Source organism: Marmota monax, unplaced genomic scaffold (assembly GCF_021218885.2).
Source record: "Marmota monax isolate L192 unplaced genomic scaffold, Marmota_monax_Labrador192_F-V1.1 WCK01_AAM20220418_F8-fsc00003, whole genome shotgun sequence".
Classification (NCBI taxonomy): domain Eukaryota; kingdom Metazoa; phylum Chordata; class Mammalia; order Rodentia; family Sciuridae; genus Marmota; species Marmota monax.
In genome coordinates, this window is record NW_026694084.1 from 29875596 (window position 1) to 29900041 (window position 24446).

The following is a 24446-nucleotide window of genomic DNA, read 5'->3' on the forward strand; positions in this document are numbered from 1 at the left end:
ACAAGTAAGTGCCTGTCTGAGCTGGAACAATGCCTTAAAATTAGTAAAAATTTACAATAACATTTTCAATTTTTTTCATTTACTTGAGAAAATACTTGATTGGCCAAATCACTAGCAAAATCAGGTTCAGACAGCACTTGTCTTGTTTTAGCAGAGTTTATGTTGGACTCACTCACTTGGCTTGGTGAGATCCTCTCTGCCTTGCCCCACACTCTGTTTTCTGATTAAAAGCTCCCTTAGGTCTGGCCTTTGTAGTGGCTGCTGGCTTTCTTTTCACAGAGAACTAAACCTCTCACTTCGTGCACTTACCATTAGCTGATTACAAATGGAAACAGCAAGATATTTTTGGGATGTGATTGTTCCCAGGCACCAGGCTTGCAGGGCAGGAGACTTCCCAGCTCCTTACAAGCTGTCCTGGACTGGGGGTGGAGCTTATTGTGGAGTGCTTGTCCTGCACCCTTGACGCCCTGGGTTTGATCCCCAGCACTACCGCCAAAAAAAAAAAGAAATCCAAAAAATCCCTGAGCCTTGATGCCATGTCCGTGGGCAGACAGTGAGGCTTCCCTTCCTCTCTACTGGGCCCTGTTAAAATTCTTCCCACTGTGACAGTGAAATAAAGCTTGTAAAATCACCCCCCCACCCTGTGCTTTAGTAGCTTAGGATTTGAGGTCTTTGGACAAAAGAAATGTCTTATAAAATCAGAAAACTGAAGGAACCCCCCTCAAATGGCCTACCCCTCAATCTGCAGATGAAGGCTGGCTTGGAACAAGGTTTACCCAGGGGCAGAACCAGATTCAAAAGTTGCCTCCTGACCGCACATTAGTGCTTCCTCCTCAGCAGCTTGTTAAACCACTCAAGCACTTATGGGAATCTGGGTTTTGTTTATGTTCCAGCTTTCTGTTGCTGTGACAAAATACCTGAGATAATTAACCTAAAAGGAGGAAAGATTTATTTTGGCTCACGGTTTTAAAGGTTTCACTCCACAGTTGTTTGGCGCAGCCACTTCAGGGCCTGTACATTGTGGTGAGAGCGCGTGACCAGATGGAGGAAGTCAGTTTACCTCATGTGGCAGTTGGGAAGCAGGAGAAAGGATGGGCTAGGATCCCCTAACTTCTTCAAGGGACCCCTTCAACCTAACTTCCTTTTAGGCCCCACTTCCTGAAGGATCTACCTCCCAACAGTGCCACAGGCTGGTGACCAAGCCTTCAGCACATGAGCCTTTGGGGGAACCTTTAAGAACCAAACGTGACATTTTGTCCTTGCTTGTTCTTCTCTTCTCCAGAGAACATGGCTGGCTTCAGGTTCAGAGCAAAGCATTTTTCTTGCTCTCATCCAAGTTGCTGAGGTCCCAAGTTGCCACAGCAGAATGGCAGCTCCCTTCTCAGAGTGGTTTTCATGTAGAAGTGAATACGGATTTTGAGGTTGTTAGAAATCATGGTTATGCTTTTTACAAAATCATTTTTTAAAAAATGGGAAACGGTTTATGAATAGTGACAAGATCTGTGGGGACTCTGGCGGGGAAGGAAGAGGTCGGAAGGAGCTACTGAAGTTAAGGAATCCCCCAGAAGAGGTGCTAGGACCATGAGGTACCAGACTGGAAGAGGATGGTGAACCTCGGACACCAGAAATTGCCACAGCATCTGGGACATGGATTGAGCAGTCACTACACATGTGAAACATCTTGCTGAGGCCACATGTCTACAAGCCTCTGGTGGGTGGGGCACCATGCCTACCCAGAGCCATCTTTACTTTCCAGGAAGTTTTTTTTTTTTTCAAGGGTTGAACAAGCAGGTTTTAGATCATAAGCAGAAGGACAACTGGCTTTGTGAGGTTCCCTCACAAAGGGAATTCTATTTTACTGAAAATCCAGAGTTGCACAAATAGTTCTTTAGAACATAAAACTAAATGGATTTATACGTAACAATTACATTCAGCATTTATAAGAGGCAGTACAAAATTTGTTCTGCTTCTACATGATATAAATTGCATATAATACCATGATTTAAACAATATTAATCATATTAACTATTAGCGAGATACATCTTCCTCAGAATGTCTGATGTTTCCCACAATGGAGGGAAAAAAATTGCAGTTATATGAGCTGTTGAGTTTCTTTGCATTCCCAAGTTCATTTTAGCAAAGGTAGGGAGATTTAAGGACAACCGTTTCATAAGAAGTAAAAGAACAAAAAATTTACAGGACTGTTCTGAACTCATCAAAAATGAAGTTAGGCACGTGTGCTTCAGCAACCTGCAACATTAAACAAAGGAGTAAGTTATTCGGTGTTACAGCTGGACAGATTCAAAACTTTCCATAAAATTCCAGAAGTGAAGAGATCCTTTGGAGCAAAGTGAGTCACAGAAAAGAGCCATGCTCAAGGGAACTACTTGTAATAGCCACTTTTGTTTCTGATGGCCTCTGTCCCAGTGTCTCACTTCTAGCCACTGCTAATGTGACAGGAGGCGGTACAGGTCCCGCTGGCTCCAAATGTGATCTCCTTGGCTCTCAAGGGCACTGTGATGTGCTAGGAATATGCCTCTGGGAAGTACCAAGAGGTAATCTCAGGTCACACGACATACTTCATTAGCTGAGGCTAACCCAGGAAAAAGAGCAAGTCTGGCAGGTGACAATGGGGGTATGGCTAAGGGAAAACTGAGAGTCCTCAACGGCCTGTATTCCTTAATTTGTCCTGGGGAAGCCCTGAGAAGGCTGGAGTGGGCTATGATACTGGGTGATCTCCAAATGCTGGAGATGAGTAGCTTTTAAAAGAAATGTTTAAATTTTTTAGGATTATAAAGGTATCACTTGCTAATTACAGGAAATAGAGCAAATGCAGAAGAGTATAAAATAAGAAATATTCTGTAATGCTAACCCCCTTGAGAAAACCAACACTGATAATATGGGTTTTTGCAGTTCTCTCACATACACATACATAGACTCAAAATTGATCACAATTTTGTGTTCTTTATCCCTGCAAAATGTTATCAATTCGTTGCACATATCATAGTGAACTTCTGCACCTATATCCAGTAGGTAAACTCCTAGCAGTGGAATTGCTGAGATCAGAGTAAATACGTTACTAGAATTGAAAAAAAAAAAAAATACATAGAGCTAAAGTGCCCTCTTGGGTGGCTAAGCCACCCACACTTGAGTTACTATCACCAAGGAGTCCCATTTCTCCAAACCCTTCTAAGCCCTGGGAGTCCAGTACTTGACTTTGACCAACTGGACAGGTTAAAATAGTAATTTTGCTGTTATTTTGGTCTGTGCCCCTTGGATATAAGTAAGATTGAACATGTTTCCAAATGTTTATCCCATTTCTATTTCTTTTCCTAAAAACTGCCTGTTAATATCCTTTGCCCACTTTTCCCCCCTAATGGATTGGAAGAGCACACTATTCATCTAAATCAAGGAAACCTGTCTTTTGTTAATAGTTCTAATTTGTCCTTTTTTTGAGAGACATTTAATAGATAATTGTTTATTTTTGGCATTTATTGAAGATTAAATCTTTAGTTTCTTCCTTTGGCACTGGGCTTAGAAAGTTGTAATAAGTGACATTCATCTAAACTTTCTAATGTCTTTGCTTCCTATTTCATCCTAATTCTTATCTATAATTAATTTTAACAACATGGGAGAAGTGAAGGGACTAAGCTGCTATTTTCAACCTCATAATTAATGAGAGGTCTCCTGCCTAACATTCCTTTCCTCCCCAGTCTGAGAAGGTATTTTGCCCAATATAAAATTATATGAAAAGAATTTGTTTCTAGGGCACATAGTTTTACCCACTGATCCTTCTATTAAGTTTTATACCAGTATTTTTTGATTTTTTTGTAGTTTTTGTTTTAATATATAGCATAAAATGTTTTATATTTTTTCTAAAAAAAAATTGCTTATAGCCCAAGTCTGATGTAATTAAAAAAACTGAAGTTAAAAATTATCTGGGATTTTGATTTTAGTTACAATAAATCTATAAAGTAGAAATAACTTATATCTCTATAATATTTGAATTTCCTAATTCAGAAGCATGGACTTTCAAAAATTTATAGTTTTCCCCTAAAATACTCTTTTCATATTTCTTATAGAAGTTTTCCCAACTGTATTATTTCTTGGTCATTTTTGTGAATGGGACCTTTTTCAGATTATATGTTAAGTTGGTTATCAGTTTATTTATTTTATACATTTACTCTATAACCAGCTTGTTCCCTAAATTCATTTTTAAAAGTTTTTTCACATGATGCTAGGAAGACAATTACATCCTTGAAAAAAGAGTACAAATTTTGACTTCTTCCACTATGCGCTGTATTTTATTACCTTGCAACTGTGCAACAACAGGAGCAGCAGGATCCAGTACCATCATGCCACTTTTATAGACCTGATTTTTGTGAGAATGCCACTATCGTTTCACTATTAAGTGTAGCTCTGCTAGTTCACTCAAAAATATCTCTGTTTTGTTATCTTTAATTCCTAACCTACTAGTTTTTAAAAATGGGAAATGACTTTTCAGTATCTGTTGAAAGTCTTTAGTATCAAGTTTCTTTCTTTGAGCTAAAACTTAACCAAGTGCAACTTAAGAGTGAGAAGATATTTCTTAGAAGGTAAAAAGCAATGGTCTCCGGGGCTGGGGTTGTGGCTCAGTAGTAGAGCGCTTGCCTAGGATGTGTGAGGCACACTGGGTTAATCCTCAGCACCGCATATAAATAAATAAAGGTCCATCAACAACTAATTAAAAAAAAAAAAAAGCAGTGGTCTGTACAACTTTAACCATGGTCATACTTCACCAGACTGTGGCACCAGGTCATGGTGGAGAGAAAAAACAAACTACCCAAGATTCTTCCTTTCCTTGGCCACTTAGGAATCCCCTCCTGGCCTGTCTGTCACACTGAACTGGCCCTGAACCAGGGGAGCTGCCTCAAGAGGAGGGCAGAATGGAGTGACAGGAGGGAGGTGGAGTTCCCCACCTGGTGGGGAAGGCAGGAACCTAGAGCAGGGGACACGGCAATGGCAAGGGCTCAGAGGCATCCACTGTGTAAGCCTGCTGCTATTACTGTCTGTTCACAAACTGGCATTAATATTGTCCTGTCCTATTCATGGCTTACCCTCCTGGGGAGCTTTGTGTACCGAACATAGTCCTCCAGGAACAGAAGGGCACCCACAACATCTGCAGGCATTTCAGGTATCTTCTGGCTGTAACAGAACAGTCTGGATCAATTAACTGATTAGCACATGATAGGCCCTGAGTCAAAATACTAAAAGACTAAACATGTGGCAGATTACCAAATAAAGAACAAATCCATAGGGCACTTTCGTGGCTGGTCATAGTCACTAGTGCAGAAGAAACAGGAAGGACATGCTCATGTTTGACAGGGAACTCCGGCTGGAGACAGCCAGGTGTGTGGAGGTCACTTCCCACACTGGAGCTGGAGTCCTTTGCCTCTCTGTGGTCCTGGCCAGATGCACACGGTTTCAGGTGCCTAATGCTTTCCTTCCCAACTGACCTCACTTGGTCATTGTTATGATTTCATTTTTGACAGTTCTTATCTTTCTGCTCCCCCCCTTTTCCCAACTGTTCAAAATTCCGCTTTTAGAAGCAATTCCGATTATATGACCTAAAAAACCATGCAGTATCTACTATTTAATTCATTAACCAAGATTGGGATGAACTGGCCTGTAACTCATGGGCAAAAAAGACAGGATTTAAAAAGAAAGCAAAAGAGTCTGAGCCCCTGGTATTCAGTGGCTGTCAGTTCTAGCAGCACTGCCGTCCAGCGGGCCCAGCTCCACGGAGCGTCCACTCCATGTGGAGGACTGTATTCAGAATTTCAGTATGAGTTTGGGAAGTCAGATTCTATAATGGCCAATAACAAACCCTCAGAAGAGATGTCCTGATAGGTGAGCAACCCCCACACTACAGCACATCAGGAACAAATTCCATTAGGATGGAGTCTATCTAAAGAGAGAAGGCCTACGGCAGCTACTGAAACCAAGAGTTGGAAGAGATGTGCAGACCGTGGGTATTCTGTGTAATCTCAATGGGAAGAAGAAAGCTCAGTGAGTGAAACTCCCAGAGACCTGGGTTTCTAACCATCAGAACTTTCTATTTTTGAGAACAAGTCCTCTCAAGTGTACTCTATTGCCTGAAGAGGTGGCAAGAACCTCACTGATGGGAATGGTCTGCAGCTGTGGGAGGCTGACTACCTGCTGGGAGTCGTAGACCTAATTCATGCACTTGCAGGGAGCTTAATTAAATGGCCTTTGAAGTCCTTTCCAATTTTTGACCTCAGCAGTGTTTCCTGAAGACCTGAAAGACTGCCCTCAATAATTAGTCTAAGTAATACTGGCCAGATGATCAAGAAGTGTAATCTCTCAAATTTTGCATGTGTAACATGACAGAGAAATTTATTTAGCCAGGCTGACCCTTTAGGATGGCAGAGGATGAGGCTCAGGACCCAACATCTCAGAGATGTAATCTTTTTTTTCTCCCTATCCTAGAAAAACTACAATTGGGGAGGAGGGAGAAAGAACTAGAAGGAATTAAAGGTTTACAAATCTGTATCAAATAGCAGCTTCTAGGCCATGCCTGTTTCATTACACACCAGAACTCCAACTCTGCCCTGGCTTTGACCCCTTGTGTCTGTCTACACTGAAGTGTGTGAAGCCATCTCTTGGCAGAGGCCGGCAGGAATGCAGGGGCTCACTGAGTTTTGAGAGCTGGATCCAAGATGGATCCAAGGTCCAAGAGCAACAGGGCTGCAAGAGGAATGTGACATGCAGGTCAATCTCCCTTTGTTGCCACTGAGTTCCATTTACTCTTCTGTACCTTGTGCACTGCTCCACTGTGGAGCGGATAAACTGGCCGATGAGCGCCAGGAACTGCTCGGTGTACCGGGAATGAAACTGCTTCAGCAGAGTGAGCAGTCCCAGGACGAGCGGCGGCCAGTCAACAGGGTCGGCAGGTTTTCGGCAGACCATTCCTGCAAGGGAACCAACGAAAGCACCCAGTGAAGTGCTTGCCTTTGGCAAAGCTCATTAAATCTTACTCATGAACACAATGTGTGGGGCCCCCATCATCACTGGCAGGGGACATGGAGGCAACGACAATTCTGGAGTATGTGAATTAGCCATAGGAGTGGAGGAGCATCCTAGTGGCATGAAATGATGCAAAAACAATGAAATGGTTACTAATTTACAAATGTACTTATGATTTTTTTGGATTATGTAATTAATGGATGCTACTGCAGACAATTTTAAGAAGTAGATGAAGGTAAATGAGAAAGCAAAAGTCACCCATAACTGACTTCTGTTAATGGTATCATGGCAGACTAGGTACCCTGAAGTACTCTCTTAAGACAATTTGAATTTTGGATAAAACACTTTAAAAGTATCTTTCAACACGATGTTGAGTGTTACACAAGAACACAGTCTGCCAAAGTCAAGAGAGTGGGAGAAATTTAAGACATGAATGAACAACCAAATTGGCTCTTCCCTGAGCGTTTCTGCCAAAATCTGGAGACTGACTTCTGCCTGGAGGGCTGCACCGGCAACTGGAGACGTCTTAGGAAACACACTGCTGAAAGCTGGACGGCCTGCACTGCCAGATGGAAGGCTGCTGAAGCCAGTGACCAAGGCAGTGTCGGCCCAGGAGAGAAGACCAGGTCAAGGGAACAGAGCAATCTAGGAATAATCCACTTGTACGATCAGTGGAATTTCTACAAATATGCCACAAACTTTAATGGAGAGAGATCTTTATAGTGAATAGTACTAAACTGGGTGGCCTTGACTCCTGCCTCACGTCATACACAAAAAACAACCTGGGGACTAGGGCTGTAGCTCAGTGGTGGAGCGTTTGCTCCATGTGTGAGGCGCTGGGCTCAACCCTCAGCACCACATGAAAATAAAGAAATAAAATAAAGGTGGTGTATCCATCTACAACTAAAAACATTAAAAAGTAACTCAAGATGAACCTCAATGTAAAAGTTAAAACCACAAATCTTGTAGAAAAGACCTAGAGGAATATCTCTGTGACCCTGGGGTAGGCAAAGATTTCATAGAACGGACAGAATGAATGGATTAAAAGGGAAAACTTGATAGAGTGAACACAGACAAGGAACAGTTTATGAGAAAATGTTCTTATTGAATAAAAACACAGGGACTGCTGAGAGAGGAGGAACCTCTGGGAAGATGAGCCTTCACCTCCTGTCCCTGTGTAGCAGCCATCCCAGAACAGCTCCCTGGACCGATTGTGACCACTGAAGTCATATAAGTGACAGGTGGTGAAGCTAGAATCCAAACATACATCAGTCCCCTCCCTCTCAGAGCAAGTATTTTTTTTTTTTTTGACAACATTCTGTGGCAGTTATGGGTCTTGTGATGGGAATAATGTCTACAACCAATGAATATTTTTGAATGGAAATAAAAACATTAAAAGAGACTCCATACTTTTGCCCTAAAAATGTTCAAGAAATATGAAGTGAAACTATTTAAGAGAGAAATGCATTTTTAAATCTCTGGTTAAGAAAATATATGGTGACATTTGTAGAAATCTTCTTATAGTGCTTTTTAAATTAAAAAGTATAGTGGGTTAAAAAAAATTCCACTTAGTTGGATATGAAGTTTGGAGACAGGAAGTATTTGAGACTCTATAAGGTAATTATAAAAATGTTCAAAATAAACTAACAATGACAAAAATATTAATTATATTTCTAGACAGAACAAATACATTGAAAGCCTTTGGTATCTATTGTTCATACCAAATATTATGACATATAATTATACACATATTTAAGTGTTAGATATCCATGTAGTATAGTCTTATCTCCTTAACTATATTGTTACTCTTCAAATCACAGTTCCTGATACATTGGAGGCAGGTGGCACTTGTTGCAAGAATAGAACATTAGCCAAAAGAAGTTTCTTTCACACCATAGTGATTTGCTTAAACATTAATGACAGAATCAAAGAACAGGTTCCTCACATGATGCAGGCTAGATAACTAACCCTTAGAAAGGTCCTTGCCTAATTTTGGAGTCTACTGGCTCCACTGAAGGGGTGTCGGAATATTTCAGAGGCCAAAGACATGGATTTCATAAGCATACATATAACTAAGAATCGATCTCATATCTGAATGTTAAGCTATTGTTACTATAACTTATTGCAAAGAACAAATGTCATACGTACCTAGATTTTTGTTGTACTGGAGTTTTGGCAACTGAGCAATCAGAAATAGAAAGTTGACAATTGGGAAATAGGGCAAGCGCTTTGTTGTTATATAAATCTGGAAAGAGAAAGGAAAGAAAAATTGATGGCCTCTTCTCATTATAAAACAACACAGAACACATTTTCAAATGAAAAGTTTCAAGTCATTTCAGTTTGCTGTCTGATTCTTAGATTCTTCCATTAATTTGCCGAGTTCTATTTAACAACTGTGACCCCATCCAATCACAAATACCCATATCACCTTCAGTCCTTCTGGAAAGAACAATTTTTTAGAGACTAGCAGTTCCTTCCCCCTGAATCCTGCCATGTCAGTAATAAAGGGAGGGAGAAGGGTGGAGAGCAAGAAGGGGAGGGAGGGCAAAACTCAGCAGTCAAGGCGGAGCTAGAGGCAAGACAGGGAGAGAGCAAGGAGCGGGCAGGGAGAGGAGGGCAGAGAAGAAGAGAGAGGGAAAAGACCCAAGCAGCAGCTAGTGAGAGGACACAGAGACAGAAAGCCAAGTCTTCCTCTGTCACTGGCTCCCCAGGGCAGCGTCACAGAGCAGTCTCCCTCCCAGTTAACAGGACAGAAAAGACAGGGCAGGCACAGCCATGCCATTCTCCCCACCACTCACTTCCACAGGGGGCAGGGTAGCACACCGGCCAGGGGCACAGGCACCATCAGCCCTGTGGGCCCCACTACCCATGAGTGCGCAGCCTTGGTCAGCATTAACCAACGAGCTCCAAGCTCCAACCCCAGACTAGGCCCAAGCCAATCTTCACTGACACAATGTTTTCACAGCTCTGACAACACCACAGTGCTTGATTCTCACACCCTGAGCCAGGCAGGGAAAGTGAGATCAAAGCAGGGAGGGCATGAACTTGAGAGAATGGAAGCTCTGGGGTCTGAATGCAAGTTCTCCAAACATTTTCATGCACTGATCTGTAACCTGGGTCAAATGGCCTTCTACAGTGCATGGCCCCCACTACACCTCTGTACATGTTAATTACAAACCTTATTCAGCGGGTTGTGGATGCCAGCTGCCTCCAGGTAGGCTGTGATTTCATATAAAAGTGTATTATCTTCTTTGGGGTAAGGAAGTGAAGGATCCTGATAATGGGCTTCAATATCTGCCAGGAGAGCCCTACATAGAAGAAACAGTGGTCAACATTAAGCTCTAGCTGAATTCACACACAGTTAACACAGGCCAGTGATGTGATCATTCTAGGCCTCAGTTTTCTTGTGTACAAAATGGGGGCTTGATCCTTCTAATTCCCAATCTGCACACCTGTGATTGCTTGTAAGTGGAGAATTTGACCTAGGATCACTTCATCCGTAGGAGTCAGCCTAGATCAAATTCTTTCCCCATTCAGACTTATGAGCTGCCTGAAGTGGTTTCAACACCTGCTTTTTTCAAAGTACTGACTTTGTAATGGAAAAGCATGAAGTGTTCATCTTTCAGCAGAAGGCTGGAAATGATAGCAGGGTGCTGGTGGGTAGTGGATGTGGGAGTGCCCTGGAACAGGGGCCCATACTCTCTCCTGGTTATTAACACGCTTTCTGTTTTTCTCTGGGTGATCAGGGATCATCAGCCCTGTAGAAGGGCAGTTGTGCCTTTTGGTAATAACTACTTTCCAAGTCTGTACAAGTACCTAGTGCAATGTCAGGTGAGTATTATGTGATCAAAAAATATTGGCAGAATAAATGAATTCATCAGAGAGAGGAGAAAGAGAGAATACTAAGAGATTCTTCTCTAGAAAGATTTGTTTATCTGTGGGAAGAAGGCCTTGAAATTCAGAGACCGCTTATCCCAAACACCTTGGAACAGTAAGAACTGAAGGGACCAGGGCACTTGGCTGATGAAGAGTCCAGGCACACAGAGGGCTGCTGGAAACCCTGGCACTTACTTGTTGAGATTCTCCAGAGCAGCTGCCAGATGTTTGGAGTCAAACCGGCAGGAATAATTTAATTCATTGGCAATCTGCTGTCTCAGAATCTGCATCTGTCCAACCTGTGAAGAGCAAAGAAAAGACGAGGTGGTACAGGGTCAAGTCCTGCAGAGAGCAAGGAGGCAAACACAGGGTGGCAACTGTGCACTGAAGGTCACAACACGGCAGAATGTGTAAGGCTTCCTGGATGGTCTCTAGGGACACCAGCATTAAACCCTTCAAGGGACATCTTGGAAGAGCCCCACCTGCCAACCTCAACAGCCCCACGTCTGAAGCTGTCACGGTGACCCACTGATGTTCAGTTGTTCTCGTATCAAAGATGCTCACTGTGAAGCCATGTTTTCTGACTTCTGGAATAAAGCCTTCAAGTTTAGCAGCTACTATGAGAAGCCTGATTTCCTCCTATTTATCCTACACCAAACTTTCTCAAGTCCTAAGAATGCCATTTCACTTTCGTGTTCACAAAATTGAGAACACTACAGTGAAATGGCATTCTTGGGACTTGAGAATCCATGTCACACAGGATTACAGATCATGTAATTATCTGGACCTATAAAAAATAATTCTTATTTAGATAAATGTGCCTTGGACCTCTTGGGGGAATCTTGTGACATCTATGGGACACCATCTCAGAATAATACTTTTGAATGTAAAAAACAGGTGCAGTGGCGCAGAGCTGTAATCCCTACAATTTGGGAATCTGACACAGGAGGATCACAAGTTCAAGGTCAACCTAAGCAATCAGTGAGACCCTGATTCAAAATGAAATAGAAAAGACTGGGAATGTAGCTCAGTGGTAAAGTGCCCCTGGGTTCAATCCCCAGTACCAAATAAATAAATGAATAAGCACACATCTACACACAAAACAAAATAAAACAGAGGATTAGAGTGGAGGCCAACTGTAATGAAATGTAATGATCAAACTATTAGAACTATTTAACTGTGTCAAAGAGTCATGTTTAGAAGGTAGATCAACTGTGGTAATCCCAAAGCAGTGAGGAGTATAAATGGTTTGTGGAGAAGTCCAGAATGACCGTGGGGCACGGGAACCGACTTGGGGTAAGCTGGAGAGAGTTCAGCTCCCCCCATCAACCTGTCACCATCATGAGCTGCACAGGACATGCTCACCTTTTATGTTAGGGAACTTGTCTAGGGAGGGCATCTCTGAGGAATGGCAAGGGGACTGTCAGGGGGAGGGGTGGGCAGAGGCTGCTCTGTAATATAAGCGGCAACCAGGTGGAGACCAACGTGTTGCCCCTAAGTTGCTCAGCGCAGAGAAGAGCTAAGAAAGACAGAGTGGCCTCCTCTGGAAGAGGAGAGAAGTCATTTAGATAATGGAGTCTGCGACAGTTATAATGTGTTAAATAACCTCCATGTATTCTTACAAGACTATTATTCCACTTACATGAAGAAATAAAAGTCAATCCAAAAAATGGTACTGATAGATAAGAAGTCTTTAAACTTATAGAAAAGTACTGTTTAAAATTTTGAGGGGCTGGGGTTGTGGCTCAGTGGCAGAGCATTTGTTTAGCACGTGTGAGGCACTGGGTTCAATCCTCAGCACCACATATAAATACATAAAATAAAGGTATTTAAAAAAATTCTTTAAAAAATTTGAATAAGGCCAAGAAAATGTTAGGTTCTCTCAGGCTACTCAAAAAGGTCCCTGAAACCTTGAATCTGTACTGTATAATTCCTTGCATAACTCTTTGTCTAGGGTACTCTGTGTCAATGATTCTCTTGCAATTATAGTACTAGAAATGGAAACAAATAAAATTGGTTGAATGTAATTTGTTCTCATTTAATGGATATGGATTCCTGGCGACTGACATTTCTTATTTTTGGTCTTCATGACCAGCTTAGAAGCTATTGGAAAGGCTAATGTGCCCAGGGTGGGTGAGGAACTCACTGCACCTACCTATCTGCCTGTTTAGACACCTGGCTTATCATTCTTGCCCCAAGATTCTTTTAAAGTGGCAATGTCCAGGGCAGCAGTCACTAGCCATATGTAGTTATTTAAATTAAAATGAAATGCAATTAAACATTTCATTTGCCAGTTCTACAAGAAGCATTTCCAGGGCCCCACAGCTGTGTGTGACTCATAGCTGCTGTTACCATCAACACTTCCATCACTGTTCCAGGTCAACCCTGGATTAGTGACTGCAATTGCTTAATTCTAGATAAAAGACAAATCTGCCCCTGGGGGCTTTATTTAAAGACCACTGACTTAGACATGATCACTTGGCTACCAGTGAATACTAGCAATTATAACTAACAGCATTGTAGCTGCTGGTCTGAGAAGAGTCTGGTAAGTCAGGGGCAAACTCTGAACCCCTTGGAAGAGTCCCTGTAATCTCCGTACGCTCCCACAGAGCTGAGTTTCTGCTTGTGTGACTGCAGATAATTTCCCACTCCTCTAAAATGCTTTCCTGCAGTTGGAAACGTGGCCTAGAAGCCCTCACATCAGACGGTCAGAGGCTGAGGGAGTGTTACAGCTGCACAAGAGGACACCCAGCAGAGCCAGAAGCTCCTTGTCTTACCAGTTGTTCTCTCAAAGGTAAAACAAAAACAAGAATGAAAAAACTACTCGCTGAACTTACAGTAAATAAATTATGAGTTTGGCTGATACACCATAGCTTTTGCGACTGGGAACAAGAGAATGCAGCCATCCCTGTGGCCTCTAGACTTCTCCCATGGCATGAATCCTAGTTTCCCCCAGGGAATCTACTCCTTCCCACTAGAGTAAGAAAACTTCGAGGGGACACAAAGGGTTTCCTTTAACTCTTTCTTGCAGCAACCGCCAAGACCTTGCACATAACAGGTACTTCATAAAGTGTTGTTGAACATCTCTGGTGACAAACAATGAGAGAGGGACACACAGAAGATGCAGAGGGCCACGGGAAGTATGGCCACAGGGAAGGGAGGAAAGGAGGTGACTGGATTCTAAATTAAGCTGGGTTTCCACCCAGCTGATGAATTCCTCATTTGCCATTCACCCTCATTTCCAAAGACACAGTGTTTTACTGACAGTGTTAAGCATAATGTTCGACCCTGAGGACCTGGCTCCCAAACACCTATGTAGGACACAAGAGGGGCAAGGGACAGAAGTCCTTGCAGCCCTCAGGACTGCAAATGGACAGGTGAGTTCATTTAAAAAGGTTGGAAGAAAATTTCCATCTCCTTGGATGGAAACATCTCCGGCCAAAGGCATATATCAAAAAACTAGTTTTCCTGAGCAAAAGGGAAGCATAGACCCTCAAAAAGCCTTGTTAAAAACAGCCCAAAGAGGAAGCAAAGGAATAAGTGAATTTAGAAATAACAATAAAGTACAATATTTTTGTTTTAATTGCAAGAGTAGTTTTTTTTTTGACCCACAAGGTAAAAGGAAATAAGCTAAAAACATAGTATTGATTATCGCCTTCTCCACAACATACCTTCATTATAGCCTCGAGGTAAGCAGTCCAAATCTTCTGCGTTTTGGCAATGGCAGAAAGATAAATTTTATTTGAATTTGCTGAAAAATTAAAAAACAATTTTCTATTTAGTAAACTCAGAAAGGCCACAGTGTCACCCCCTCCTTGGCTGGACTCAGGATGCTTACCTACAATGCTCTTTAAGGGGCTGACGGCGTTCATGAGGGTTTTTAAAGTATCCTGAACAGTTCTATCTCTCAGGATAATTTTCTGAAACATACTGAGGAAATTCTAAAAACAAGGATGTGTGATTAAAGAACCAAACAAAATGAACAGAAAGAATACATACTCCAGTTTACTCAACTGTTGTGAGGAACAGAGACTTCACCTGAGCCACACAGCTTCTAAATAGGAAGACAGGACAGCAGCAACTCAGGGTCTTGTGGGAAGAAATTATTGGCTTCAAAGATAAAATATCTCATTCTCCCAAGCTGAAACTCCCCAAAGCAGTCTACCGTACCAATACTATGACTGCCAAAGACATTCCAGCTTACTCTCTGTTCTTATCTACCCAGTAAGAATCAAATATGTCTGACATCAGTGTAAGAAAGCACAAAAGAAAAGGCACGTGGGTTTAACTGGCCCCGCAAGCTGTCCTCTCCTGTCCCTGTGGAGATAGGCCTGCCTGCCCTAGGCTCACCTGCAGCTCCTTCACGATCATGAAGCACAGAAGCCTGTCTAGCCCATTCAGACCAAAGGTCCCCAAGGTGGTCTGAATTTCTGAGAAGAGGCGGCTGCTGGTCACTTCTTGATGAGTCTTCATATCATACCAGGTGTTCAGCTGGTCTACGTGACATGTCATCCTAAAACCAAAGCAAAACAAAGCAAAAGTCCCAGAGTGGCTCAGAATTCATCCTGAAGACATGGACTCATCAGAATCTGGGGTACTGAATGCTCAGAGTAACAGGTACATGACTCGTGTTTTCTAACTTCTGCGTTAAGGAACTGGGAGAAAAGAGCACAGTGCACAGTGACCCCCCTCCAGTGGACAGCGGGCAAATAGTTGGACCCCTTCCCTCCTTGGCAGGCCTCATGGTTCCAGTCACTCCTTGCTACTGGGAAGGGCCACTGGTTTGGAATCACATTGAGAAGACCAGGCTAGGCTCTGCCCTCAGCCAGGACTGAGGACAAGATAGTCATTTCCTTTTGGCCTCGAAGGAACTGAGAATCCTTGTGCGCTAACATCTCAGGCAGTGATGACAGAGCTGTTTGCTCTTTCTTTCCAGTTCCTTAAACACGCAGATGCTGTCTTCCAAGCACCTCCCAGGCTTCCTTTTACACTCATGATGACAACCAGCAGCATCCAGCGACTGCTCGGTGTTGCTAGGATGGGCCTGGCTCTAGCTCTGCACCCCTAACAGCCCCTTCAAATCTTTGGCTCTCAGACTGTCGGGAGGGCCCCTGAACCACTTGCAGAGCTGTTAAAAACAGATGCCCACTTTCTACTCCTGGGGACTCAGGCTCAGGAGATATGGGCAGAGTCCGAGCCCCTGCTTTTCAATAAGCTCAACAGGTGTAGTCCCCACTTTCTAAAATCCACCACTATACACCTTTACTAAACAGGGGTCTGGGAGGAGCTAAAAGAGCCCCAGGGGGATTAAATTTGCAAGTAAACGGGGAGAACAAAACAAGGAGATTTCCAGAACTTCATTCAACTTCTGCTTTCAGGCCTAAAAAGTGTTCTCCCACTCAGAGATGGCTCTTTGACTATGTCCCCTGAGAGACTCCTTGAGAAGCCCACTAATCCTCCCTGCTGTATAAACAGGGAACTAGGTGGGCCATTTTCTAAAAGGGCTTCAGTGATTTGACTCCTGGGTACCAAGAATTGAGGAGCCACAAAACTTTCTAGAACATTTACTCTTTTTAGCCCATTAGTAATAGATAAAATTCCTTATTTCTATTGGAAATTTTGGACAAAGATTATAAATAATTTGTCAACTTTCTCAAGTTTTAAAAGACAAAGTCAGTCTGGATAATACAGTGGTACAAATTCAACTATATGTGCATAGGTGGAGAAAGAAAAGAATGGTATTTTCCTGGGCTACTGATCAATCATTCTGCTTGGTGAGCGTGTGCCCGGGGTTAAACCTGAAACAGAAGACAGGAACCTGTTCTTCCCTCAATTGGTCTTAGTACCAATTGCTTCTCCTGTGGCTCAGATTAAGAAAGAGGAGAAAATGAGTTCAGTTGAACTGAGAGGCAGCATGCCAGTCTCTAACATGATGCCCACCTAAAATATTGTCAAAGGTAGTTTTAATAATATATTTGCCCAGTTCCTGCTGAATGCAGAACCCATGTGATGTGACTATAGATGGGATTCACCAGGCACAAAGTTAAGTGGTCTGCTGTTCAACAGAGCTGGGCTCCAGGGGCAGAGGGACTGCTGTGTATTCTGGGCCTACCATTTATTAACGACATGATGTTGGGCAAGTGACTAATTTTTCCTGTGCCTCAGTTATTCCATACCTAGAATGGGAATAACAACAATAATGCTGACCTCCCAAGATTACTGTACTGTGTTGATGCACAGATGTGTTCTATGTTAAGAGGGCACTGGTAAGTGCTCCACAGATGTTAGTGTTTACTATCAAAAGGGCTTTGTGCTGGGCTAAGAAACAAGGAGGTCACCTTCAGGGTCAGGACATGAGGTGACAAGTGCAAGATCCAGGGGCTGGAATTAGGGCGCGTGCCACAGTGACACAGGTACACATGGTCATCCATGGGACTCAAGGCTCAGCAGAATTTAGAAACACCTACTTTGGGTCCGTGATCCGCAAGATTTCTCTGCAGAGTCGACCAATAAACGTGACGGACTCGTCCACAGGGGGGAGCTTGGGTATGGGAATGTGAGTAGACTGGTACATGCTCTGCCAGTCCTGAATCTAGGGAACAAAATCACAAATATTCAGTACGGTTATCTGTTTCCCCGTAATTTTACAAAAATAAAATTGAACAGTGACAATGACTATGAAAAATGAACAGTGACAATGACTACTCTTTGGTTTAAAGAGGAAATTTTTAAAAATAGCTTCCCAGAAATGCTATAGATAACATTCATAAATAAGGAAATATATGTGAAAAAATGAAGCAACTAAGGAGAAGTGAGCAGGCCCGTGGGTTTTTGTTTTATGAGCTGATGTGCATCAGTATAATAGAAAGCCCTGAAATATTATAAGGTTGGAAGACACTTAATAACCTTTTGAGAATGTAATGTCAGTCCCTCACCTAAAAACCTGCAGTGTTCCTTACTGACTGCAGAAATCTCAGCCTGGCACTCAGGAAATTGGGGCTCTATCTTTGCCCAATTAAGAAAAAATGAGTAAAGAACTTCAATAGATACTTTCTCAAAGAAAATGGCCACTAAAATGGCCAGTAAGCACATGAAAAGGCACTCAAGGTCACCAGCCATTAGGAACCACAACTCAAAACCATAAGACCCACTCACAGGATGGTGAAGTGCTGCTGACAAGGAGGAGGGAAGGCGGACTCTCAGACTGCCCGGCACCGCTGCAGAGGCCTGGTGCTCCTCCCCCGGTTAAGCACAGAGACCAGGTACATACCCTGATCCAACCCACTGAGAGGTGCCCGTCTCCTGCACTCAGTCACGTGGGCTGAAAAGTTACAGCCACCAGCCCCGTTCTGTGGCCATATAATCATGCTTGCCTTCTTGAGGCAGGAAGCTCGCCGAGGTAAGGTGCCATGTCAACTTCTCTGCCACCCTGAGGGCTCCTGAAGGTGCTCTCATGGTACGGAGACCATCGAGTGCTTATTGATTTTCAGTATCTATTTAAACAAACTTTCTTGTTGGCACCTCTTGAGATTTAGAGTGTGTATTTTAAACATAAGAAATACCTAGTAAAATCAAGAACTTTAAAATTGTTAAATACCTTTGTTCTTAGGAAGTTATTACACTCTTGTTCCACATTGTAATTTATAATACGAGAGACTTCTTCCTGCCAAATCTTCAGACCATAAATGTTGACATAGTCCTGTATGTATTCAAAAGAACGATGGAATCCATCCATGGTGGCTCCCAACTCTTTCAGCTTGGGCATCAGTTCACTTGGCTGTGTGAAAAAGAGAAAATGTGCAAAAAAAGCTCCAAAAAGTTACTGACTCCTCTGCTCCTTTGCCAATTCAGCTGAGAGTTGTGGCCACATTCCAAAAGATTATCATTACTAATACCTTCATTAGACTTTAATACACTGACTAAGGAGCCACAGTCACAGTTTAAGACATAGTATAAGCTTTGGAAAATTTCCGACTTCATCTTGGCCGAGTGGCAAGAGATGTCAGATATTTAGCAGAGAGTACATTTTATTCCTTTGGAAAGAAAGTTTCCTATAAAGGAATATAAACAATGAATGCTGGTGATTTCTCACATGTCATTTGGTGAACATATCTCATCTCAGAACCCTTAAAAATATTTTAAATTAAATTCATTGATTTGAAAAATATTCTATAAATTTTAGGCCTGTTTATTTTTCTCATGGGAAAAATTACTATATTTTCCAACAGATAAACAAAAATAAAAAGTTAGTTTTCATAGTTTCTATTGGCTTTAGGGCTAATAAATTCTTTTAATTATAAAAAGTAACTCTGAGACAGGCGTTGTGACATGAGCCTGTAATCCCAGATACTTGGGAGGCTAAGTTAGGAGGATTGCAAGTTCAAGGCCAGCCTGGGCAATATAGCAATACCCAGTCTCAAAAATGAATAAAAAGGGCTAGGGATGTAGCTCAGCAGTGGAATGCTTGCCTGGAATATGTGAGGCCCTGGGTTCACTCCCCAGTACCTTAAAAAATAAAAACGGCAACAAAAAAAACCTCTGAATTGTAAACATCAATTCTTAAACTTGGGGGGTCAACCAGTGAAGGAAAGAAGCATTGGTTTTAAAAAGGATTTCCTGATAAAATGAATGGATTATATTAGGGGACCAAAGAGCCTATCAGTTGTTAGTCCCAAAGGTCACACTTAGCTGTAAGGACAGAGGAGGAAGGTCTTGTTACAAATCGTCCAAGCTGTGAGCTGAGCGAGAACAGGACGGTTGCACTTTGGTCTTCTGGTACCTTGGCTCGAGGGTTGAATATCAGTCCTCTGTGAAGGGCGAAAGCAACCCGTTTAACCAGCTCCTTCCTTATTCCGTCTTCCAGCAACTGCTTCGGATCCACCTAAGTGCAAATCACAAGTTAGGAAAAGGCCAGTCCTGACGAAACACAGGGGAAAACCAATTCCCAGAAAGTAGCGCAGCATTTTCCTCCTTCTTCTCTAAATGATATAGATTTTGTCCCTTTCCTACCCCTATCTGACCTGGGGCAGCTTGGGCAGAATTTCTAAACCTTCACCTCTTAGGATGCCCTTCACCTCGGCCAGCTTCATGAGATAATTTACAATATGATATGTCAAAGTTGATGAGTGTGGAAAGTTTTAATTGCCTCACATTTCATCATTTCGTTAAATGTTAAGTGCCTTTTCTTATCAGAAGGAAAGGGCGGTGGAATGAAGGGCCTGGGCTGAATTCAGCTGCTTGTCTCTCCTCCAGATGTCGTTTCGGGCCATCTGTCTCCAGGTGAGCAAACTCAAGTTTTGAGTTGCAGCACTGTAAATGGAATAATTCTTCTTCTTTCAATATTCTTAGGATGCCATTTATAATTAGAATGATAAAACAGGAAAGCAAATCTACTATCAAATTCTACACTTATTATTTTTTTTCTGTAATGAGAAAGCTATTGTAATTCCCTAAATAAATCTCCTGTCAGATCCACAGAACATCAAACGGTTTTAGCCCATGCCCTTGAACACCTTGAGACTTGTTTCTTTTCCTTTTGATTTGTAAAGAATCATTATTTTTAAGGTCACCAAGAAAACTGACAGGTCCATCTGGTTTGGATTATATTTAAACTTCAAAGACGACAACTGTAATGGAAGTTGCAGAAAACACAAAAGCCTGAGAAACACATGTGGGAACTAAAACTGGACTACGCCATCAGCAACCCCGAGTGTGCAGAGCTTCAGGGCAAGGGCCTGGGCTCTGCAGCAGATTGACTGTGAGGAAAGAAAGGAGTGCAGGAGAAACCTGCTGTTACACAGACTTCAGAGAGACAACAGTTTTTCCTTCAATGAGCACTTCTAAGCTACAGTGTATACAAACTTATCTGCGAATACTAAGACCATAAAGGGAGAGACTGAGACTAGGTCTGGGCACATGGGGGAGACACAGGAGTAGGGGTGGTTAAATAGATTTCTTGACTCATATGGTGATCAGAATGAGTAGTGTGAACCTCATAATAATCTATTAAACCATACAATTATTTCTGCAACTTAGCATCTGTATTTTATTTTATAATTAAAAATTATAAATATATACATAGTTGAGAAATAACAAAGCTTTCGAAGAAATGATCCCAGGAAGGGCAGACTTAGGGGCTGGGTGTAGCACAGTGGAAGTGTATGTACTTGCATGCATGAGGCCCTGACTTCAGTCCCTAGCACACACACAAAACCAAGAAGAGATTTAGTGAAACAGTGGCTCTTCCACTCTTCCTGGATTTCCACTAATGCAGCAGAAGTTTTCACAGCTAGGAAAGTCTCACACACGCAGCCCCTTCCTCACGTTTCCATCTCCTTCCTGTGTTAGCACAGTTAACAGCTTTCATGGCTTCCTCCAGATCTTCCTCTATTCATTCATCCATAGAAATGTTCATCTACATATTTGATTTTACAAATCTAAATGGGATCACATGCATACATGTGTGTTTAAACATAAACATTCATTTATATACATACACCATAACATGTATGTTATCCTATATTTTCTATCTTGGAAACTATCCAGGGGCAAATTCTTTTTGAACAAAAGCAGAGCAATCTACAGTATGAATGTGTCATAACATTTAGCCATTCCCCTACCAATGGGTGTTTAGATTCTTTCTTTTTTCTTTTGTCTGCCTCGAACAATGAGTACTCATGTATATTTCTGTATATCTTACTGGTTTGAAGTCTTTTTGAGCACAGTGATCCTATACTTCTGTAAGGTTTTGAAACATATCCTTAAGATGCTGAGGTTAAAGATCAGTGAGGGCCACAGAATTCCTTCCAACAGTCCTTAGCTATTGTTATTGGACTGGCAGAGTCTCCTAATTGGATGGGCTTGGTCAGTATGACATTCCTTCCAAAAGACTGTGGCAAAGATTTACATTTTATTAAGAAGTTTTTCTTTAATTATTGCTAATAATTAGGAGGTCTTATCACATTCTTCCTCTACCTGTCCCTATGCATTGCTAGGGCTCATCGTACTTATGGATTAGTTGGGAGTAAATAAACCAGCATGTATATTCTCTGCACATCATCTTAATTAATTTGGCATCAGGCCTAAAGTCAGGTCGAGCAGAGTCTATTGAAATTTCAGGGGCATAATGACATTTTATTTATTTATTCTAAGTATTTTTCTAGAAAACATATACCTATGTTCCGTTTGTATTTTAGTAACGCAAATGTTTATGTGGCAATTCAACAGCTATCTAGTTTTAAAAAAAAGTTCCAATTCTTTTCATATCAGATAAATGGAAAAATAAAAGTACAATAAACTATGTGAAGGGGACATGGGGACATCATGAGTCATTGCAGGATTCAAATTAAAACATCAGTGAGATATCGATTTATACCCCTTGGGCAAAAGATTAGAAAGAGGATAACATCAAGTAATCACCAAGATGTGGGTGGAGCCCAGGAAATAGTCATTTCAAAAGGCAGGCTAGGGGCATGCAGACAAAGTAAACACAGAGAGGCGGTGGGGTCCTGAGATGCCACTCCTAGGTATGTCCATTTCAGGGAAATTCCTGCACAGGCCTGGAGTGGGGACAGTGCTGAGATGTTCACTGTGATAGTGATTATGATAATGGAAGAAGAGGTGTCTGTCTCTGGTGGGATAGTTCAGCAAAGTGGGGAATTCGATGTAGCTGTAAGCAACCAATTATCTGATCTACAGCATCATAAATAAATTTAAAATGCAAAAACCAGTAAGAAAAGTTGGAAAAAGACTGAGAGCACAATGATTTAGAGAAACCAGAAATACAAGTGGACATTCAATTGTGTGCCCCTAAATATGCAAGTACTCTCATTTTTAGTAAATTGCATAATTAGGAACATGTCTCAGACACAGAGTGGTTGCTATGAAGAATGGGAATGGGAGTGGGGTCCAGGAGAAGAAAGAAAAAATAAAAGAGAAGCTTGCATGTGTCAGCGGAGATAACGGTCTATGACCAGAGGGTAAAATTATCTTAGCTCTCCTCACCTGGGTGCAAAAATAGAAACACTAAAATAAAAGAGAGAAACAGTGATGGGGAAAAAAAATAAAAACGTAGAAAGCAATCATGCCTAAGAAAATTGAGCCATTTTGTTTTCTTTGCTATGACAAAAATTCAGGGAAACAGATTTTTCTTAGATTTACAAAACTCTTGGTAAAACAGTTATTAATACTACATTTTCCCCTCCAGAACTAGAAGAAATTCTAAGATTATACATAAGATTGCCTTCATTATTATGAGCAATAAAGGTAATTTTTCTTCATCAACATGTGAGGTAAAACCAAAATTGGGATGAGAAATAGTAAGATGGTAACATCACTCCCTGTTCCACACATGATAATTACCAGAAAAATCCAAAGGACTAACCACAAGGGCACAAAGACCAACATCGAGTCACTTACCTTGATGATGCCAACTAAAGTTGTTTTCATCATTAAGATACCTTCGGTAAAAATGGAAATAGCATGGGTGAGCTTGGCAACCTATAACAAAGAAAAAGAGGAATTATGAAGCAATTGGGATAAAAGACTTGCCATTTCTATGGAAGGATAAAATAACTGGCTAATAGTCCTGGAATAGGCAAAGCACAGGAAACGGATGTGTAGCTTTGTAAAGAACACCGGCATCCACATGCCCGGACAGAAGTAAGTATTTGTGGCATAAGTAAAGTCCATGTTGGACATGTTGGGGAAGAGAGTCAGAGACATCAATCTATTCTCCAACATTTCACAAAGAGCTTTCCCTTCTTTGGTCTTCAGTTTCTCACATCTAAAATTTAGGTATGACTATACTCAAAAGGTAAACACTGGCCATCACAAGAGTGTGAGAAAATGAATCAGAATCAGTCTAGTGGTCCCAGGTCATGGCGGTGACACAGGCCTGTGATAGTTCGTGGCTTTTAGTTTTAAATATGAAAAGGCAGAAGGCAGAGGGCAACATGGCACCTCGTATCGTGGGCCGAGCTGAGCGTAGTCCCGCAGCTTGTCTTTGTCCAGGCGGGTAGGCACCTCGATGATGTCGTGGGTCTGAAGCTTTATGATCTTTAGAAGAGATGTAAACATGCTTTCTGGGATGATTTGCAAAACCTGTGAGGGCAGAGAAAGGGAGAAATACAATTGCACACCCTCGTTTTATTTTTCTTAGCTGTCAGATATTAGGATGACAGTAAGAAAAAGGTTCTGGTGTGCACGAGCAGCAGTCTGTCTACAGGAGGCAACGCTGGAGAACTTAGCAGAGCTGCTTTCCTAATTGCTAGCAGCTGCAGCTCCCTCCTTCCAACATTAACTGCCCTCAGAATAAAAATAATCCTTCAGGATAGGAAAGACAGCAGAATACAACAGACACTAGTATGGTAGTATGTAAAAACGTGGATGTGTAACCCATGTGATTCTGCAATCTGTATATGGGGAAAAATGGGAGTTCATAACCCACTTGAATCAAATGTATGAAATATGATATGTCAAGAGCTATGTAATGTTTTGAACAACTAATAAAAAAAATAATAATCCTTCAAAGTGCTGCAAAAAAG

General features: G+C 41.9%; 1 protein-coding gene across 1 annotated transcript in view; it reads right to left on the reverse strand.

Moving 5' to 3' along the window:
- Positions 1-1822: 1822 nt before the first annotated feature.
- The window catches only part of Washc5 (WASH complex subunit 5), a 57495-nt gene continuing 34871 nt past the window's right edge, over positions 1823-24446 (reverse strand). The window contains exons 16-29 of the mRNA XM_046464602.2: positions 23863-24003; positions 23320-23400; positions 19682-19783; positions 18500-18679; positions 17370-17494; positions 15253-15415; positions 14741-14843; positions 14574-14653; positions 11098-11201; positions 10205-10334; positions 9175-9271; positions 6818-6971; positions 5097-5184; positions 1823-2250 (exon numbers count right to left, since the gene is read on the reverse strand). Coding sequence (XP_046320558.1) covers positions 2194-2250; positions 5097-5184; positions 6818-6971; positions 9175-9271; positions 10205-10334; positions 11098-11201; positions 14574-14653; positions 14741-14843; positions 15253-15415; positions 17370-17494; positions 18500-18679; positions 19682-19783; positions 23320-23400; positions 23863-24003 — 1605 coding nt within the window. The 3' untranslated portion in view covers positions 1823-2193. The remainder of the gene's footprint in view (positions 2251-5096; positions 5185-6817; positions 6972-9174; positions 9272-10204; positions 10335-11097; positions 11202-14573; positions 14654-14740; positions 14844-15252; positions 15416-17369; positions 17495-18499; positions 18680-19681; positions 19784-23319; positions 23401-23862; positions 24004-24446) is intronic.